The sequence below is a fragment of the Malaclemys terrapin genome, chromosome 3 (assembly GCF_027887155.1).
Source record: "Malaclemys terrapin pileata isolate rMalTer1 chromosome 3, rMalTer1.hap1, whole genome shotgun sequence".
Classification (NCBI taxonomy): Eukaryota; Metazoa; Chordata; order Testudines; family Emydidae; genus Malaclemys; species Malaclemys terrapin.
Genome location: NC_071507.1, coordinates 61,305,922 through 61,324,270, shown reverse-complemented (window position 1 = coordinate 61,324,270; position 18,349 = coordinate 61,305,922). Strand labels below are relative to the sequence as shown.

Genomic DNA, 18,349 nt, shown 5'->3' with positions numbered 1-18,349 from the left:
TTGTGAAGGCCAAAAGAATTAATGACTTCAAAAAAGAATTGGATACATTCATGGCGGATAGGTCCATTAATGGCTATTAGCATGTAACCCCATACTCCAGGTATTCCTAAACTTCCAACTGTCAAAAGCATCTGGCACTAGCCACTGTCAAAGACCCAATACTAGACTATATGGACTATTCATCTGACCAATTATGGCCATTCTTATACTATGAGAACGTCCTGTCCCAATCACTGTATAAGGTGTGGAGGGAGAGATTCCCTCCTGCAAAGTTTGAGAGGTGTAGCTTTTACAGAATAGGTAGTGAATGAAAGGGCTCTGATAAATTTTTCACTGTGCTACAGTTAGCCATTTACACATAAAGTGCAGCCTTCTGTAGTTTCACTCTTTCTGAGCTTAGTGAGAAAAGTCCTTTTCAAAATGTACTGTGCATACACTGCACAGTGTGATTTTCATCAGGTAATACCTTGGTCAAATCAAACCAATTTTCGCAATTAAACTCAAAATCTCTACTACTTGTCAATGAAAACTATTTCCCTTTTGAAATTAAGAGTTTTTTACATCACCATTTTTTATAACGGAGAAAATTTTCCCCCTTACTCTAAACAGATTAATTTTGAGCAAACTTAGTTAATCAAAGCCACTCACATTCATAAAGAGCGAAGCCTAGAAATTTCAGCCCAGAAGATGAGTTTCACAAAGCTTTTATAAGCAATAACAGTTGGGGTTGTTTGAAATGAAAACTTGAGTAAGTTTAAAAATAGCAGTTCCTGTCACTCCAGCTATAATAAATAAGGTTTCATTTTCAGGTCAGTTTTGACCCAGTTCCCTCAAGAACGTCTACATTTAAAAAGAACTTTTCTGCCTGAAATTTTGCATATGTAATCTCCTGACAGATTTTTTTAGGGGGGTGAGGGAGTGGGTAGGAGAGGGTCAGAATTTCAAGTGGATTGGTCCAGCTGTTTGAATGGTGTGTCAAAAGTCGAGTATTTTACTTTTGGAAGATCTTCTAACAGTTATTTCATTGTGTATCTCAAACAGCTTTGTATAAGAATTCCAAACTTGTTGCATTCATTAGGACTCAGAACAAATGCAGGTTGAACTGTTTTGTAGTTAATGTGAAAGTTATTTGTTGTTTCTGGGTGCTATCCCACATCTCCAGAATGATAATTTTCAGGAGGATTTCTCTATTTTATTCACCCCACAGAAGTAGAAGAGGATGTGTAACAGAGCTTTTAAGTTCTGCAGGGATTCCTGGAGAGTCTGAAAACACTAAGTTGTACAGGGACTCTCTATATAAGTTTTACTGCATCAAGTTTATTTTAAATCTTCCCCCCAAAAAACCCTAATCAAGTTCTCAAAGTTCTAGAGCAAAAAGGTTATAAACAGATATTGATGTGACTAATAATGCTAGAACACTGTAGTAACATCAGAAAACAAATACTTAACAGGATGGGAAATTGGACTGTTGTATTAATGTAGATGGAATATATGGGCCAAAAGTGTCAAAGATGTTAACACACCCGTCACTGTCCAACATTAAACAGTGCTAAATAAGGTTTGGGGTTTGGTATACAGAGACCTCAGCCTACTTAGTACCATGACAACCACACCATTAAAAATTTACTTTAACCATTTATTAAAGATACAGAAAAGAAGGAAAAACAATTAAAGCATTTGAAATGTAAAGTATTAAATCAGGCTTTCATTTTAACAGGATCCCTTGTTCCCTTTTCCGTTAGCTGGAGAGAGGTGTTTTTTTAAAGAAAAGGCAGCGCTCCCCCTTGTCTGACAGTCTCTTAGATGGTATGAAAGATTGTAATAACTGTCCTTTTGGGGAAAAGAGAAGTTAGGTGAGATAGGCTTGGAGCTGTCACAGCTGCTGCTGTTAAAGTTTGATCACACACACACACACAATGCAGCTTTCGTCTCTGGTGTTGACTGTCACTTGCAGACTCTGCTGGAAAAACAAGACACAGCACATGGTCTTACCAGTCACTCCAAGAACTGACAAACTTATACCAGCATTGGGCTGTTTAGCACATAGCTTTTTAGCTGCCTCTCTGGTCACAGGCACACAGCAGTGTTGCAAAATACAACAGTCTTGGCAGCCTAAACCTGACTTTTATTAAACAGGAGTTAAAAAATGAGAGGAACAGGAAAGAGAAGAAATACGGTAGGGAAGGAAAGACACACACAAAGGGGATAGGTGTGTGTTTGTCAATCACAAGACAGATGGTATTCAGGATTTAGCCAGAGCCACTGGAGGTGGTGATGTCCTCTTGGGCAGACTCTAGTCAGGACACCTCTTAGGATGAGGATGACAAAAGCATTGCTGTGCCATAGTGAATCCCGGGGTCCCAGGAAGAGGTAGGCTGGCAGCCATGATGGTAAAACTTGCTCCTCTCCCCTTCTTTTCAGTCAGCAGTTATCCCCCTTTGTTTCATCTCCACTAATGTCCCACAAAAAGTATTTTCTTTTTAAGAATCCCAAAAGGGACTGATGGGTGCAACATTATTTTGTCCATCAATTAATTCTAATTTTGGTTCACTGTCTTCCAGTCCCGTGCTTTTCTCATTTACCAGGCATAATCTTAACACTCCTGGAGTTATATCGGGAGGCCTTTTTGTTTGTACTAATTCAGTTTTTGTCTCCCTTTTCCAACTTTTCTCATCAACATTTATGATTATAGGTTATTATGACACTTTATGAACTTTCACTCACTTTTCACAATTGAGCTCATGAATAGGGTAAATTTGTAGGCCCAGTTATCACAGCAGGACTTCTCATTAAATGTTAGTAAGGAAATGTGTTGTGGCTATGGGTTTATGAGCTACAGCCTAGAAAGACTGAAAGAAGTTGCATAAAATAGGAGTTGTCAGGCTAATTTTATGTTATGGTAGGACTTTTGGATGGGCAATTTAATATGGAAGGTGTTTAGATACCACAGATAAAACTTATACCAGATAAAACTCTATCTAGAGTGCTAGGTCAAAATACCAGAGAACAATTATGATTAAGGAATCTGTGAAGACCCCAAAACAAGAACCAAAGATAGCTAGTTTGGTAAAATCTTGGAAAAAAACCTCAGACTGGGCGATTGTTAAACACTAAATTCGTTTGACATGGTGTGTGATGTAGTAGTTCTGCGTCGGATTACTTTTAAAAAGGCCCATCAATCACATGCAAATAAGCTGTTGGCGAGGGGGACAGAAGTGTAATAAAAGGCCGTTACTAATTTGTTTCTAACTTTCTGTTTCTCTACAGCCATTGTTCAATTTGTTGTTTGTGTCTAACAGAAAATGCCCCCTTTTTTGGGGAGGGGGGGTGTCAGAATTCTATGTTTGTGACAACCATCTGTTTTGCAAATACCTGAAGGGTCATCATTCAGCCTTTCTACTTTGCGTAGGCAGTGAAGGCAACCTAATATAAATGTTATGTAGATATGGTAAATTCAATCCAAATGAAGAGGAGTGCCCCATATTGGTTAAGTGACCTCTCCATCTAGAATTGTCATTTTAACTTGCCCTACCATAATAGAAGCAGGCCTGATGGGTTCTCAAAGGAATTCCATCTGCGTCTCAACCAGGATGATGTGGATCCTGTAGGGAGAAAAATAGGAGAGGACCCACAGGACTCTGACGTGGACACCTGAACTCTATGGGGAAAACCCCTGAAAATATGTCCTATAGAAATCCAGGGAAATAAAAAGTAAATTGGTTCCTTACTGAAATGGACAATACCAAGGAGTTGAACACCAGGATATCTGACCCACTTTCAAAATGCATATTCTGGTTGTGTGGGGGCAACATCATCCACAATGTAATTACCAGTGTTTCAAAATAATTCATTGTTGTCATAATACATATCAAAGGGGAGTAGGGGTTGGGGGGATTGTTGGGGGGAAATGGCTACAAATTTTGCTATGTTCCAATCTCCTTGAACTGTTGAACTTCCATTGCTGCAGCAAACAAGCAAATACTATTTCAAACAGATGTGTTAACTTTAACTTCACTTGAAATATACGATACGGTTTATTTAAAGAAAAAAATTCTGGCAAATGCAATAGTAAAAATCAGGTAATTAGGCTGTTTCCTCTTAGACATTCCTATTGTGTAGTTCAGCATATCAGGAGAATGATAATCCCTCGCCTTAAAACAGACTAGCTAAAAAAACTGCCTATTTCTCAAAGTCTCTGTTGTGTTTTTTACCTGTGACTATGTGGGGCTCTTTGTGGACAGAGGTTTTAACAGCTTATGCTCCTTTTTAAATGGTCTGAGGAGAGATGGCCGTGATGTGTGAGGGTTCTTTAATTATTGCTCTTACTGATGTTTGCACAGGCTGTTGGAATCATACATGTCAATCTGTCGGGATGGGTTCAGAACAAACCTGATTGAGTGCCTCAAAAGCTGCCATGAAGCTAGAGATTAAACAGATTCATTTCTTTCTTGAAAGCAAGCAGCAAGGGAAGGGATTTCCTTTCTTTCCTACTTCTTTTCCTTCTCTTCCCCCATCCTCTACATTTTCCAAGCACTCATCTCTCTGCTGGCCTCACAGTCCCCCGGCAATGTCAAGAAAGAGCCACAGTGATTGTTAGTGAAGCCATGTGTGTGCAGGCTGCAAACTCTGCTGTGGTAGGAGAGTGACTGGAAGACTGGGATTCAGTTCTGACAGTCTGGGCACGATTTATTTGGAAATTACGAGCAGGAGAACATGAGTAATGAAGACAAGAACTGTGACAGTCAGGAACAACTGTGAGTTTCTGTCAGAGACAAAACAGAATTTTTAAGAACATTGCTCTATTTGTTCTACTCAACTCTCCAATTTAAAACTTGCTCTACTAAATTACCAATCTTCTCTCACTTTCAAATGAGTTTGACAGAGAAGCTACAATTAGAAAAATCTGCATCCTTAGAAGAGGTAGATTAGAAAAATCCAAATTTCCCATCTCTAAATGTGGAGTTGCAGTTAGTGAAAATGGAGGACAGAGTGATGTTACTCTGTAGATGGCTCAATTATTTAATTTTTCCTTCCTTCACGAGAATAAGGCTTTGTATTCTTACACCTGCAATTAAGACACAGAAAGCTCTCTTCTCCCTTTCTCCACCAGGCTGTGTTAGAAGTAGAAACAAAGTGACCTCCAAAATGAACATGAAAACTTACTCTTTTTTTTAAACCACCCTTGTCTGTTGGTCACATGCCACCTTGTTTTGTAAGAACATATCAGCACCTGAAAGCAGGTTATATCCATAAAGTGGGGATAGTGCTTCCCTGCATTGCATTTTGTCATGAGGGCTAGTGAGTTTTTGTACAGTATTTGAGCATGTAATACTAAATATAATTTCTAAGTAATGAGATAACTGAGCAACGGGCTACTGTCCTTTAAAAACCTCTCTGTATGCTAACAAAATAGTGTTTAAACCAAGCAAGCCAGTAAGATACAGGCATCTAAAAGGCTATATTTCTAAATCTTCTCTCCTTTCTTGAGCCATCTTATCTATATATTTGATTAGTCATTTATTAATCAACAGGAAATGTGTAATTTAATATTTGGATGTAGTTAATTATACAGTTGCAAGCCTGACCCTGGGCAGCTGTTTATCTAATTTAGAGGGAGCGTATCCACAGGTTTTGGCTATATTAACTAAATTAGACACTGCTTGGCACGTGGATTTGAATTTCTCATGAAGACTTCATAATAATCCAGTAGGCCACTGTTTGTTCCATTAACTTAATTTAAAATGCAAAATTGACTGTTGAGAAGAACCAGAATGGCTTATTTTTTTCAGAGCAAAGATGTGTGAAGTTAACCGTTTGGGAATGGCAGTGTCGAATGTTGCTCTGAGTGATGAGTAGGTGGCAGGTGGTATGGTTCCTGTTACCCCCAACTGCTTAGCAGTGAAGAGGTGTACTGTCGTAGACTTCATTATTTGGGCTACTGTTCTGTGGAAAGGAGTACTCCTAGCACGTCAGGTGTATGTTACCCTCAGAATCCAGTATGCCCAGCCTAATGTTCTTAGGTATAGTGAAGGCAGTGGAACTGATGCAGGTCTGCTGCTCAGAGTCTGGCTTAGTCAGGATTCTTGGAGCCTGTTCAAAGAGCCTTTGTCATGGAACTTCTTCTGTATTGCTGCATAGAGGTGGTTTGAGGTAAAATTGTGCCAGTGGATCCATAACTACAAAGATCCATCTACTCCTGAGGGTATTCTGTGCCAAAACAAAAATTAAAAATTCTGCACACAATATTTTAAAATTCTGCAAAATTCTGCAGATTTTATTTGTCAAATACATGTGGAGGCTTCAGCATGGCACTGGGGAGCCCAGGCCACTGGCTGCACAGAGATGGGAGATCACTGTGCAGCTCCCACCCATCCCCCGTTGGGGTGGCCAGATGCAGGGGGAGTGGGGCTTATCGGGGGGGGGGGCGGATTTTTGAGTGTGGGGCGGTGAGGCTTGGCGGGAGAGTCTGCAATAGAAGGGGTCTACATGCGTGGGGATTGGGCAGATGGGGAATGAGCTCCCTGTACAGGGATCCCTCCTCCTGCAGCTGAGGAGCGATGGGTGCAAGAAGTGTGGGGGGGGAGTGGCGGGGGGAGTTTGCAGAGCTTCCAGCAGCTGTGGGAGAAATCTGGGGGTTGGTCTGACCTGGTCTTGGATGCCATGCAGGGGAAGAGGAAGTCTCGTCCTCCTCAGCCCAGCTGAACCTGGCGCAGGGTAGGCGCCACCAGCTGGGTCTTCCCCAGTCCCAACCCCCGCCCCACAATGATTTACCTCTCTGCCAGCTGCCCTGGGCACCCAAACATACTGCTGGGAAGGGTCTCATGACTGCTCTTGTGGCTTCCCTTTGCTTCCCCGTCAGTCATTTTTCTGCAGAAAAACAACAAAATCTGCGGGGAATATAAATTCTGCACATGCACAATGGTGCAGAATTTCCCCACGAGTAATCATCCGTTTCTCCCTCTTCCCTGCTAGATTCTGTCATGTTACTTCAGTCCTATATTTATTTATTTATAACTTAAGCACCAGCCATCTGTACAAAACGGATTTAAAAGACTGATACAGAAAAATAGATGCATTTAGAAATCCAGAAGGAATCGCTTTAGGTAAACTTATTTAAATGTAATAAGTCGTTTCATTTGTGGGCCTCACAGAAGTGAATCTTTTGGTGGGATATGAATGAGCTGTAGGTCCCCTGTATACTGGTATAAGAGGCAGGTACCTATGGATACTACACACAGCTGCATTTGAGGGCAAGAAAGTAGAGTAGTTTAAATTGTATGTGGTGGACAAGATGGGAAGTCATTGGTGCAAGTTAGAAGTGGGGTGAGATGGTCTAATTAGATGAGATAACATTGGCTAATGCATTTTGAACAGATCGGCGGGGAAGAGGTTCAATATGGATATCAAGTAAACCAAAGAGGAGGTTACTAGTAATCAATATGGAAAATAACAAGGGTGTGAATAACTGTTTACGCTGCTGTGCTAATCCTGTGCAGTGGCTTTGCTACTTGTGTAATGATTTGCTTCCTCACCCCCTTTACAAAGTGTTCTGGCAAAGCACTGGCCATTGAATTTGGTCCTAAAAATATTCTTGCTGATGAAAACTTTATTTTAAAAATTGGTTCAGCTCACACAAATTAAACACATTTTCCATCATCATAGTGAACCCGCAATGGCATTTTAAAATAAAGCTGTTTACAAAGCCAGGGTCCTGCCAGGAAGGCATGTTTATTCTGTATTGCTGAATGTATGTTTTTACAATTGGTGTCGCTACAGTAACATGGATTTTTCTCAGACCCCATCCTACACTAGGATATTGACCCATTTCGATGCTGGCTTTCAGCAGTGGATCTCCTTGAAATAGTACTGCAGACAGTTTGATTTGTAGTGTAGATGGGACAAACCCACTTTCAGTAAATGATTAAGACTTGGTTCTGCTGCAACAGCACTGTTGAGTTAGGGTTTTCCCCCCTCCCCCCGTTATTGCAGGCCTGTAATGTTACAGCAGAGCTGTTCTTCAAAATATTGTCCACTTAATGTACCTTTTTGGAAACAAAAGCCTTTTGTTCCTATGCAGGGAAAGGTTAACTTCTGAGAAAGTGGATGTTGAATCAAGGGGGAATGTGGTTGCAGAAATGAAATGGAAGAAGATTTGATTTTTGTTTTATATATTATTTTGTTTCTAGGCCTGGGGGGGAGGGTACCTCCAAATCTGACAATATTGGGAGACCGTGGTGTCTGGGAACGCCTGTTCTCTCTGAATCCTGGACTCCCAACAGTTTCTCTTGCACTATCTCACCTGAAAAAAATGCTTACCTAACCTTTTTAGCCTGAAGGAAGTTGGTATTGTGAAGAGCATCCCACACGGAGATGGCAGGTTTGAAGGTGGGAGCCATTCATCTTGGACTTTTCTATAGTGCCAATCACTGTGATATGACAAAATGTCACGTGCAGACAATTAATTAGCTTCTTATTCTTACGATAGATACACTAACAATTGCAGCATCTGCTGCTTTACATCCTCTAAGAGTAGCGCATTTTATTTTCTTTCCCCCCCACAATTTCTTAGAAGAGGAAATGTATATAAGTAAGGTTATTAATGGAAGTAGTGTCGTGCCTATTTAAAGAAAAAATCCAGGAGTGCTTTGAATCTATAGCATCCATGGGTTTAATTTATCTTGGTGATGTGTAATCATTTACATTTAGATTGTTATTCTTGTAGAGAAAGGGAGGCACAGTATGATGCTTTTGTATTCCGCCTTCAGTTTTCAGAGCTATAGCTAGCACACTGTGCCTTAAAGCCTCTGTTCTATCCAGCCAGGAAATAGGCTGAACTCACTTTCAGTTGTCTTTCATCAGAAGCCTTGTTCTGTTGGTTTGTGTATAGGGGGAATAAAGTCATGTAGAAGAAACTAAATGAGATGAAAAATGAAGCTTGCAATTTTTTAGGATGGTGTGCGCACTACATGTGACTGTGCACAACTAAGCCGTGGCCGGGGAGGAGTTATCTAGTTCATTTAATATTCAGTATTGTGTGCCAGGAGGGGTCCTTTTAGGGAACAAAGATAATTGCTCCCTTAGTTGGTGCCTGTTTTGACTGTTGAAGAATGTATATATGCAATAGAGCAGCAAGGAACATACTGCTTGCAAGTGACCTCAGATGAAAGTAATAGTTAATCTTTCTAGAACAGGACCTCAAAAAGGAGATTCTAACATTTTCCTCCAAATGTTTGTTCTGAATATTACAGATTCACAGTCAGAGAGCGAGGCTTCTCCTGTGAAACGGCCACGGCTACTGGAGGACAGTAATGACAGGCCTGAGGAAACCAGTCGATCCAAACAGAAGAGCAGACGCAGGTGCTTCCAGTGCCAAACAAAACTGGAGCTAGTACAGCAGGAACTGGGATCATGTCGCTGTGGTAAGTACTGGTTGTCATTACTGTTAAAATTAAGCTTTCTAATAGAATGACATTAGGTACTGTTGCATGGATGGGAAAATGTAGCAGTCATATTCAGACCTTTTAAAGATAAATTTGAGAGAGAGGATCTAGCTTTCGCTGGTGGCAAAAGTTACAGTTAATGCTGTCAGATAAATTTCCACTAATGCTCTGTCATTATGTAGAGCCTTCTACCAAAGGATCTCAAACCATTTAACACGCATAAATGAATGTAGCTTCATAACTCCCTGTGAGGTGGATGAATGTTATGCCCACTTTATAGCTGAAGAAGCTTGAAGCACAGAGAAGGTCAGTTGACTTGCTGAAGATCACCCAAAAGTCTGCTGCAGAACCTGGAGCAGAAACACAGGTCTTCCTCTGTCCTGTATGTAAATTACAAGACAGTCCTTTCTCCCTGTATAAGAATCCTATCTTTAAATGGGTCTGTAACGTTCCAAAAAACCACCCCTTTCCTTTGCGCTGAACGTTTCTATGCTTGATGTCAACCCAAAGGAGACTTTTCCATAAGTTGAGGAAATTGTTCAGCTATTTGAAATTTATTTTTTGTGGGGGAGGGGAGAGATGCTATTGCCTGTGCTGACCACCAACTTGTCTCATTCAGACTGCTCTAAAACTATTGGACTTTGGAACTTGTATTATTACATGTAAAAGGGTTCTTTTGGAAAAGTGATGAATGTGGTAGACACCATGGCCTCATCTACACTGGGGGTGGGAGGGAATCGATCTAAGATACGCAACTTCAGCTACAAGAATAGCGTAGCTGAAGTCGACGTATCTTAGACTGAATTAAGATTACTTACTTCGCGTCCTCGCGGCGCGGGATCGACGGCCGCGGCTCCCCTGTCGACTTTGCTTCCACCTCTCGCCGAGCCGGAGTTCAGCAGTCGACGGGGGAGCGATCGGGGAGCGATTTCTCGCGTCTACACTACACGTGATAAATGGATCCCTGATAGATCAATCGCTATCCGCCGATTTGGCAGGTAGTGTAGACATACCCCATGGGAGAAATTAATGTCTCATCCATACAAATACAACTGTATTTGTTGTAAGCAATTTGCAATACACTCAGTAGACTTGGTTACAACAAACACATGGTACTTTTATTTGAATAGTAATTTTTTTCACGACACAACCATGTATCAACCGAGTTTGTGCTTCCTGCATACCACACTGCCTAATCCTGTTGATGTTCATACATTTGGTGATGTCTGTCTACTTTTTTCATGATGCCTCAATACAGTAATTGAGTGCTCAGAGGACTTGCAAACACGACACCTGTGGCATGTGGACCAATGCACTCTGGGATGTCCTACTACATAGAACTGAGAGGAAGTATTGTCCAAACTGGTTATGCAGGGATAGTTAGGGGGTTCTATCTTCAATATGAAATGTCTCCTGAAAATAAGAGCTACAAAGACAACCATGTACGGCCTAGAACTCTGGTAAGGATGAAACTTGTTTAACTCCCTGGTATTGGATATTAACCATAGATGTGTACAGAAACTATGTGGAGAATCAGACAAACCACTAACTGCTTATACAATCAAAAGTTGTGGTGTAGAGGCTTTAATGGAAGCTGGTTGAAAACTCAGTTCTGGACATACACGGTAAAGCATCTGGTGAGATTTTCAGCAAACTACTGCAGCTCTGCTCTCTGTGACATAGCTTGGTACATTTTCTCTTCCCAACATGATGGATGCAGAAGCTACAGCTCTTAGGCTGCGTTTGTCAGAATTTGAATGAGGGAGTTCGTAAATGCCTGCCTGAAATACACACAGAAAAATCCTCCCTAACATCAAGGTTAAGAGAATTTTGCAAGTATAAAAATAAGTGGATTGTGTAATTTTAGTATCAGCAATTTTTGCTGTATTCTGCAAATTCTAAACTTCCATTTAAAAATAAGTTCTCATATGAAGATAAAGCCATCACATTGGCAATCAATATACTGTTGCCCTATCATTGCTAGTTTAGTAGAAACAGGACTGGCTCCAGCTTTTTTGCTGCCCCAAGCGGCGAAGCGGGGAAAAAAAAAAAAAAGATAAAGCCGCCATCGGTGGCAGCTTTACCGCACCGCTTCATTCTTCAGCAGCAATTCGGCGGCGGGTCCTTCGCGCTGAGAGGGACGTGCCACCCCTTTCCATTGGCCGCCCCAAGCACCTGCTTCCTTCGCTGGTGCCTAGAGCCGGCCCTGAGTAGAAAAGTATTTCCATCCAAACAGTAGCAACTGCAAATGTGAAAATGCACACCTCCCCCACTATGTATGTCTCAGTGGTAAAGATTTTATTGTCTAAGCCAGTGGTTCTTAACCAGTGGCAGTATACCTCTGGGAGTATGCTGAGGTCTTCCAGGGGGTACATCAACTCACCTAGATCTTTGCCTAGTTTTGCTACAGGCTACATAAAAAGCACTAGCAAAGTCAGTACAAACTAAAATTTCATATGGACAGTGACTTGTTTATATTGCTCTATACTATACACTGAAATGTAAGTGCAATATTTATATTCCAGTTGATTTATTTTATAATCATATGGTAAAAATGAGAAAGTAAGCAACTTTTCAGTAATAGTGTGCTATGACACTTGTATTTTGATGTCTGATTTTGTAAGCAAGTAGTTTTTCAGTGAGGTGAAACTTGGGGGTACGCAAGACCCATCAGACTGCTGAAAGGGGTACAGAGGTACAGAAGTCTGGAAAGATTGAGAGCCATGGTCTAAGGGTCTTTGCACTGTCTGGTTAAACAAAAGTGGCAATTAGATGCCAAAATAATCACAAAAAATTGCAACATAAGCGACAATTAAGTTAAAAATTGTATTTTTTTTAAAAAAAGCTCCTTCCCTTAGTTGTTAGTAGCTTCATGTTATTAAAATTGAAAAGTATTTAAATTAAAGGCCTGGTCTATGTACAGATTTTGTACCAGTATAACTATTTCAGATAGGGATGTATTTTTTTACTGAAACCGTTACATTGGCACAACCCTGAGTGTAGACACAATTATACCCGTTTTATAGTGCTTTATGCATAGCTTATTCACTGTTCTGTATGGGAACAGCTATACTGGTATAATTACATCCACACTAGGGAGATCCTTTCAGGTTCTCATGAAGTAGCACCATAATACTTAGGGCCCTACCAAATTCACGGCCATGAAAAATGTGTTATGGACCATGAAATCTGGTCTCCCCCCGTGAAATCTGGTCTTGTGTGCTTTTACCCTATATTATACAGATTTCATGGGGGAGACCAGTGTTCCTCAAGTTGGAGGTCCTGACCCAAAAGGGAGTTGAAGGGGAGTCTCAAAGTTATTTTAAGGGGATCACAGTATTGCCACCCTTATTTCTGCACTGCCTTCAGAACTGGGTAACCGGAGAGCGGCGTCTGTTAACCAGGCACCCAGCTCTGAAGGCAGCGCCCCGCCAGGAGCAGTGCAGAAGTAAGGGTGGTAATACCATACCATGCCATCCTTACTTCTGCACTGCTGCTGGCAGCGGCGCTGCCTTCAGAGCTGGGCTTCCAGCCAGCAGCCACCGCTCTTCAGCTGCCCAGCTTTGAAGGCAGCACTGCTGCCAGCAGCAGCGCAGAAGGGTAGCAGTACAGCAACCTCACCTACAATAACCTTGTGACCCCCGCACAGCTCCCTTTTTGGGTCAGGAGCCCTACAGTTAGAACACTGTGAAATTTCAGATTTAAATAGCTGAAATCATGAAATTTATGATTTTTAAAATCCTATGACTGTGAATTTGGTAGGGCCCTAATAATACAGACTGGGTTTTTAATGGTTTCAACTAGATATATGTAACTGTTTGCAAATGTTTCTACTAGATTTAGGGTTAATAAAAGCTTGTTTACAAAACCTAAATTTGGGGCCAAATTGTTCTTGTAGAATAAGCCAGGAAATGAAAAGTTAGATTCCGTGCAGCCATGTGGCACATCCTATGCAATTTACAGGATATACTATTAATAACATAAATACATTTGGTCTATGCAATCAGTGAGAGAAACAGGAATAACGAATACTAATACTGTGTGTGCACTGTGGTCAAACAAACAGTACTGCAGGAAGCTCAGCTGGTACATTGCCTGGCTTTAACGATGCAATCATAATATTTTATTTAATGTGTATGTATTATAAATAAATTGCACATACGTGATGTGTTAGCATAAAAGTTCGATTTGTATGAGTTTGGGATGGACACATTACAAATAAGTCCCCAGCAACTTATGCGATCACCCCAAACTGATAAACCTCTATACTTTCACTCATCAACATGTAATCTGTCACAATTAGAGAAGCTGATTTTAGAAAATGTTCTAGCTGAGTTTATTATCATTTGTCTATCCTTTTACCTCTAAAGTCAGGTTGCCTTAGTCAGGATGAACCAAGCTAGGGTAGTAGAAAAAATAAAACAAATATTTTAAAACTCTAATTATTTAAGATGTTGTATAACTCAAGAAGTCATGATTTAAGGTTGCCATTTTGCAAGCAGTCACAACTAGAAATAGATGCTGGGTGTTTCACTGGAAAGCCGGGAATACAAACTTTCAACTAGGATAAAATAAATGTATGTCCTTAGAGGGGTTTGCAGGATACAAAACCTTAAACTTGACACTGGTCCAAAACTAATGAGAGTTCTGGAGCCTTTGCCAGTGTAACCTTAAATCTTTGGATCCTTCATTCTTATTTGAGGTGAAGGAAAAAGTGTTTTTGGAAGCTCCTCAAAGTTTTTTAATTTCAAACGTAGTTTTCATGGTAATATTTGTCAGAAAGCAAGCAAGGTGATCAAAAGTACAAACAGTGCAGTTCTTCTCAGCAGCAGACGAAAGGGAATTTATTGCATGAATCTCATGATTGTATGTAATCGCACACAAATCCATCTGGAATAGCGATTAAAATCAATATAGGCTCCTTTGGCCACTGACCAGAACAGTTGCATTGTCTGAGATTGCACATTGGCTTGTTGCCTGAGTTAAAAGCCACTGGAAAATTATCTCACTCCTTGGCAATGCATTCCACTAATTTTTGTAACCTTGACACTAGTCCTAATAAGCTACTGCCATTCGAGGAAGTGCACTGGATAACACCGCTAGTGGAAAGGGAACCTTGTACATATAGGACATTGATTAAAATAGAAAAATCTGTAGAATAACCATATCATAGGAATACTATGTGGCTTTGTGGAGTGTGCCTTGTGAACACAGGGGAAGCAACAAATTGAAATATTCTACAAGTCTTAAGAAGCAAATTAGGAGTTATCAGTAAGCTGTTATGACAAGTTGTGTTTTGCTCTAACTCTGCAATGAACCACACCAATTCAAGAGAAGAATATCCTCATTGTTTTCTTTTGGAAAGTTAACTCAGTTCCTGAAGAGAACATTTTCTCTTGCTTCCTTGAGTGGAAGTTCTTTTCACAGTCACATGAGTTGGGAGATGGAAAGAAAGGGCCTTCCATTGCTCAGCTAATGGGAAACTGGTTTGGATGACAACTTTCTGTTGAATTTAATTCTGTAACGTTGGGCCATGGTCAGTTCAAGACTTTAAGAAGCACTCTACACAGAACTCTTTCACAAGCAAAGTAACAGACTTGTTGCTTTCAAAGTCAATCCATGTACCAAATGATCAAAAACGAGGTAACAGGATCATTTGTCTCTGCTCCAGAGCCGTAGTTTTCAGATTTGGGACTCTCCATTTTATTTCCACAGCTTGTGATACTGTGCCAGCTGTCAAAACAACTATTCCAAAAGAGGCAGCAAGGGTACAGTCTCCAAAGACAGCTTAACGTCTCTTCAACATTTACAAGTTGTCTTTTTCCCATAAAGTCACCTGCCCCTGCCCTAGAATTAACACTAAATATGATCGAGAGGTAACTGGAATATGCATGCCTTTTCTTTCAATGTGGGTGTTTCTTTTGTTGCTAATATTATTTTAAAAGAAAATTCTCCCAAAAGTCTGCTTTTTCTCTGGAAGGGTAGCATTAACAATGAACCCTCAAGAGACAGCTCCTCCAAAACAAGGTGCCTGTGCTTTTTCTTTTGTAGTTACTGCATTTCCACTCTGATAACCCATGTGCTAGGGAGAGGATTTGTAATATTTGATTTGGCCGTTGGTTCATCAAGTTGGGTATGCTGCCTCCAGCAGACTTGTTTGCATGCAAGATCTGATGCAATTCTTCCTGCTATTATCAGGCATGCAGTGAGCAATCAGATGAGCTGTATATGCAGTGATCTTTCCCCATCTACCCCGAAGTTCTGAAGCGAGCAGTGCCTATTTCTGAATATATCATCCACTAAATGACTGTCTAGAAGCTCATTAGATAATGCTGTCTGCTAAGCAAACCCCTCTGCAACCCATTACCCAGTGCAGATTTCACAAATGTGTGTCCTTCGCAGTCTTCCCATACTCAGGAACTTACGCTTTCAGAATAACATTGAGATGTTTACTTTCTGAACAATGCATGGCTTTACTTTCAGCAGTTTCTGGTGATTTACAAATGCTTGTAAAATGCAGTTTTTGCATTAGCTTAGAGCTTATATGGCCTTGCTTACCAGTGTCATCTGAAATAGATATCCAGAGCTTACACCATAGTTTTACAGTTTCCAAGTCCTAACATATGATGCTTCAAGGCTGTTACACCTCTCCAGGTGTAATCACTGTCCTGCAGGACACTGCACTTCAGAGAACTGGGGTCAGACATGCCCTATATACCTTGAGAGGCATCTGCAAACTGCTCCATTGCTCCCACTGCCTCTCAGATAGACAGGCATCACCATGGATCCCATTTCATTGACATTACATGGAACTTCAGACAAATTTAACAGTGCTTTAGGGGTGGGAGAGGGGAGAAAACAATTTACGACTGAGAAGGGAATCCCAATAAACATGCTTTAAGCTCAAACACATTATTTCTCAGCTGTAGAAAGATAGTTTTTATATATTCACAATCTTTTTTTCATTCCCCTTTCCCTCTGTACAGCTTATTAACTGCTGACAAGAAATTCACAGCTCATAAATAATGCTTAAGAGCCATTGCTATATAAATTGAATGTGTTATGAATTGTGATGGGCCTTTTTGTAGCACTCTGTGCCTAAAGCAGGAAGAACAGAGGATGTCATTTTCATTAATTTCTAATGAGGTGCCAATTAAAGGCAAGGAAGGCGCTCAGAAGGGAAGAGTTACAGAGCTCCCCTGAATCCTCTACCCTGGGGCTGTCATATGAACACACTGCCAAGCTTTCTCTGAAAATTCCATTAAATTACAATCTCATCCAGAGCGCACACAGACAAATTCCGCTTCCCTTTGATCTTCAAAAGAGCAATTTGTAAGACGAGTTCTGAGCCTTCTCTCACAGTGAACTGGGAGAAGTGATAGGAATTGTTAATTGCCAATGCACTTTGCAGGCTTCAGTGAGGAGGCGAAATTCGAAAATGAATTCTCATTCTGTGCCTCTCTGACTGGATAACCTTTAAATCAACAATATCGGAGTAACACCAGTTTCCTATGAAACCTTTCTAGAAGCCAATTACACCAGGCATGTGTTCAGACAGATGATTCTAGCATTGTGTGAATCCTTGAATAGTTTAGTTTCCCATGATGGATAATGATTGCATAAAAATACTGTTACTTAATATCTGGTTCAGTGGGCAAGTAGATCAGCTATTACGTTAGGAACCTTATCTCCTAAAGTGTATTTTAATATAAGCTTTCTGCCAAGAGTGTAAGCAACACAGAATTGAGCAGTGGGTCATGTTTGCTTTGCAAATCAAACTGCTGATTCCGAAGGAGTGGTGTGAGCAAGGTTGCCAACCATGAGCAAACTTGTTGACTAAAATTAGAGACACTGAAAATGGCAACATAAAGTTGAGAGTTCTTCCTTTTTCCAGGCTTTACATTAATGATTTGATAAGATATGTGGCCATTAACTGAAGCTGTACACATTTTCAAAAATACATTGAAATTATAATAGTCTAAATCATAGAAGCTGTTTGCATAGAAAATATTGCTTAATTTTATGACCGTATTTCTCCACACAGCAGATGAATATTTACAGCTAGTAAACTGTTTAGTCACTAAAAATTGATTCCTGGTATCACTTGATTTTTAAAGTCAAACCTTAAAAGCCTGTCAAGGTCTTTGTTAACAGTGTTAGATTTACAGTGGCTTTCTGGAGTGGTGTAAAATCACTGTGAGCTGAGCTTCTCTCCTCTGTACTAAAAATCTCTTGTAAGACTTACGAGGATGGCTTAGGGGATTGGCAGTAATGGGATTTCCCCTCTTTCACCATTTCAAATCCAGCCTTGGTCAGCAGTTACAGAAAAATTACTACCATCTGCTGGCTGTTCCGTGGTCCCTGTGAAATGAATTAGTGCTCTGTGTTCAATTCCTAGTGGACATACATGTTCCTATCCCAAACCCTTCCTCCCCCCATAACAAGTGTCTGTCATGGGCATTCTGTTCGCAGTCCCTGCAGAAGCTGTGACTGAATGGGCCACTGAGACTGAGCTTCCCTTTAACCCCTCGTGGTGGTCCCTCAGACGTGTACTGCTGTTGCCTGTCCAATATCTTTTCTGTCAATAGGTGCCTTTAGTCTCCCTGACTGTCAATCCAGAACCTAGCCTTAAAATGGGGCACAGGGAGGGAAGAAATATGAAAACCTTTCATTTAAGGCCCCATCTATGTTTAACGGTAACCATGAGTAAGCACTATTTTGAAACAATGTTGCAGAGCAGTCATATAGAAGTAGTTTTCTCACCGTTGTGGCCAGAAAATACATGTTATAACTGTTAGGACCTCTGTTATAATCAGTATCTAGGTACAACGTGGCCCCTTCCCATGGTTATAACATGTTTTTTCTGACTTCACAGAGGAGAGAAAATATCTTTTACAATATGCCTGAGT

At 40.6% G+C, this 18,349-nt stretch overlaps 1 protein-coding gene across 2 annotated transcripts in view; it reads left to right on the top strand.

Annotated features, from left to right (window-relative positions):
* The window catches only part of ZFAND3 (zinc finger AN1-type containing 3), a 251,596-nt gene that overhangs the window by 205,796 nt on the left and 27,451 nt on the right, over positions 1 to 18,349 (top strand). For both annotated transcript variants that reach the window (XM_054023791.1, XM_054023793.1), the window contains one exon: positions 9,249 to 9,419. In XM_054023791.1, the coding sequence (XP_053879766.1) occupies positions 9,249 to 9,419 (171 nt within the window). The remainder of the gene's footprint in view (positions 1 to 9,248; positions 9,420 to 18,349) is intronic.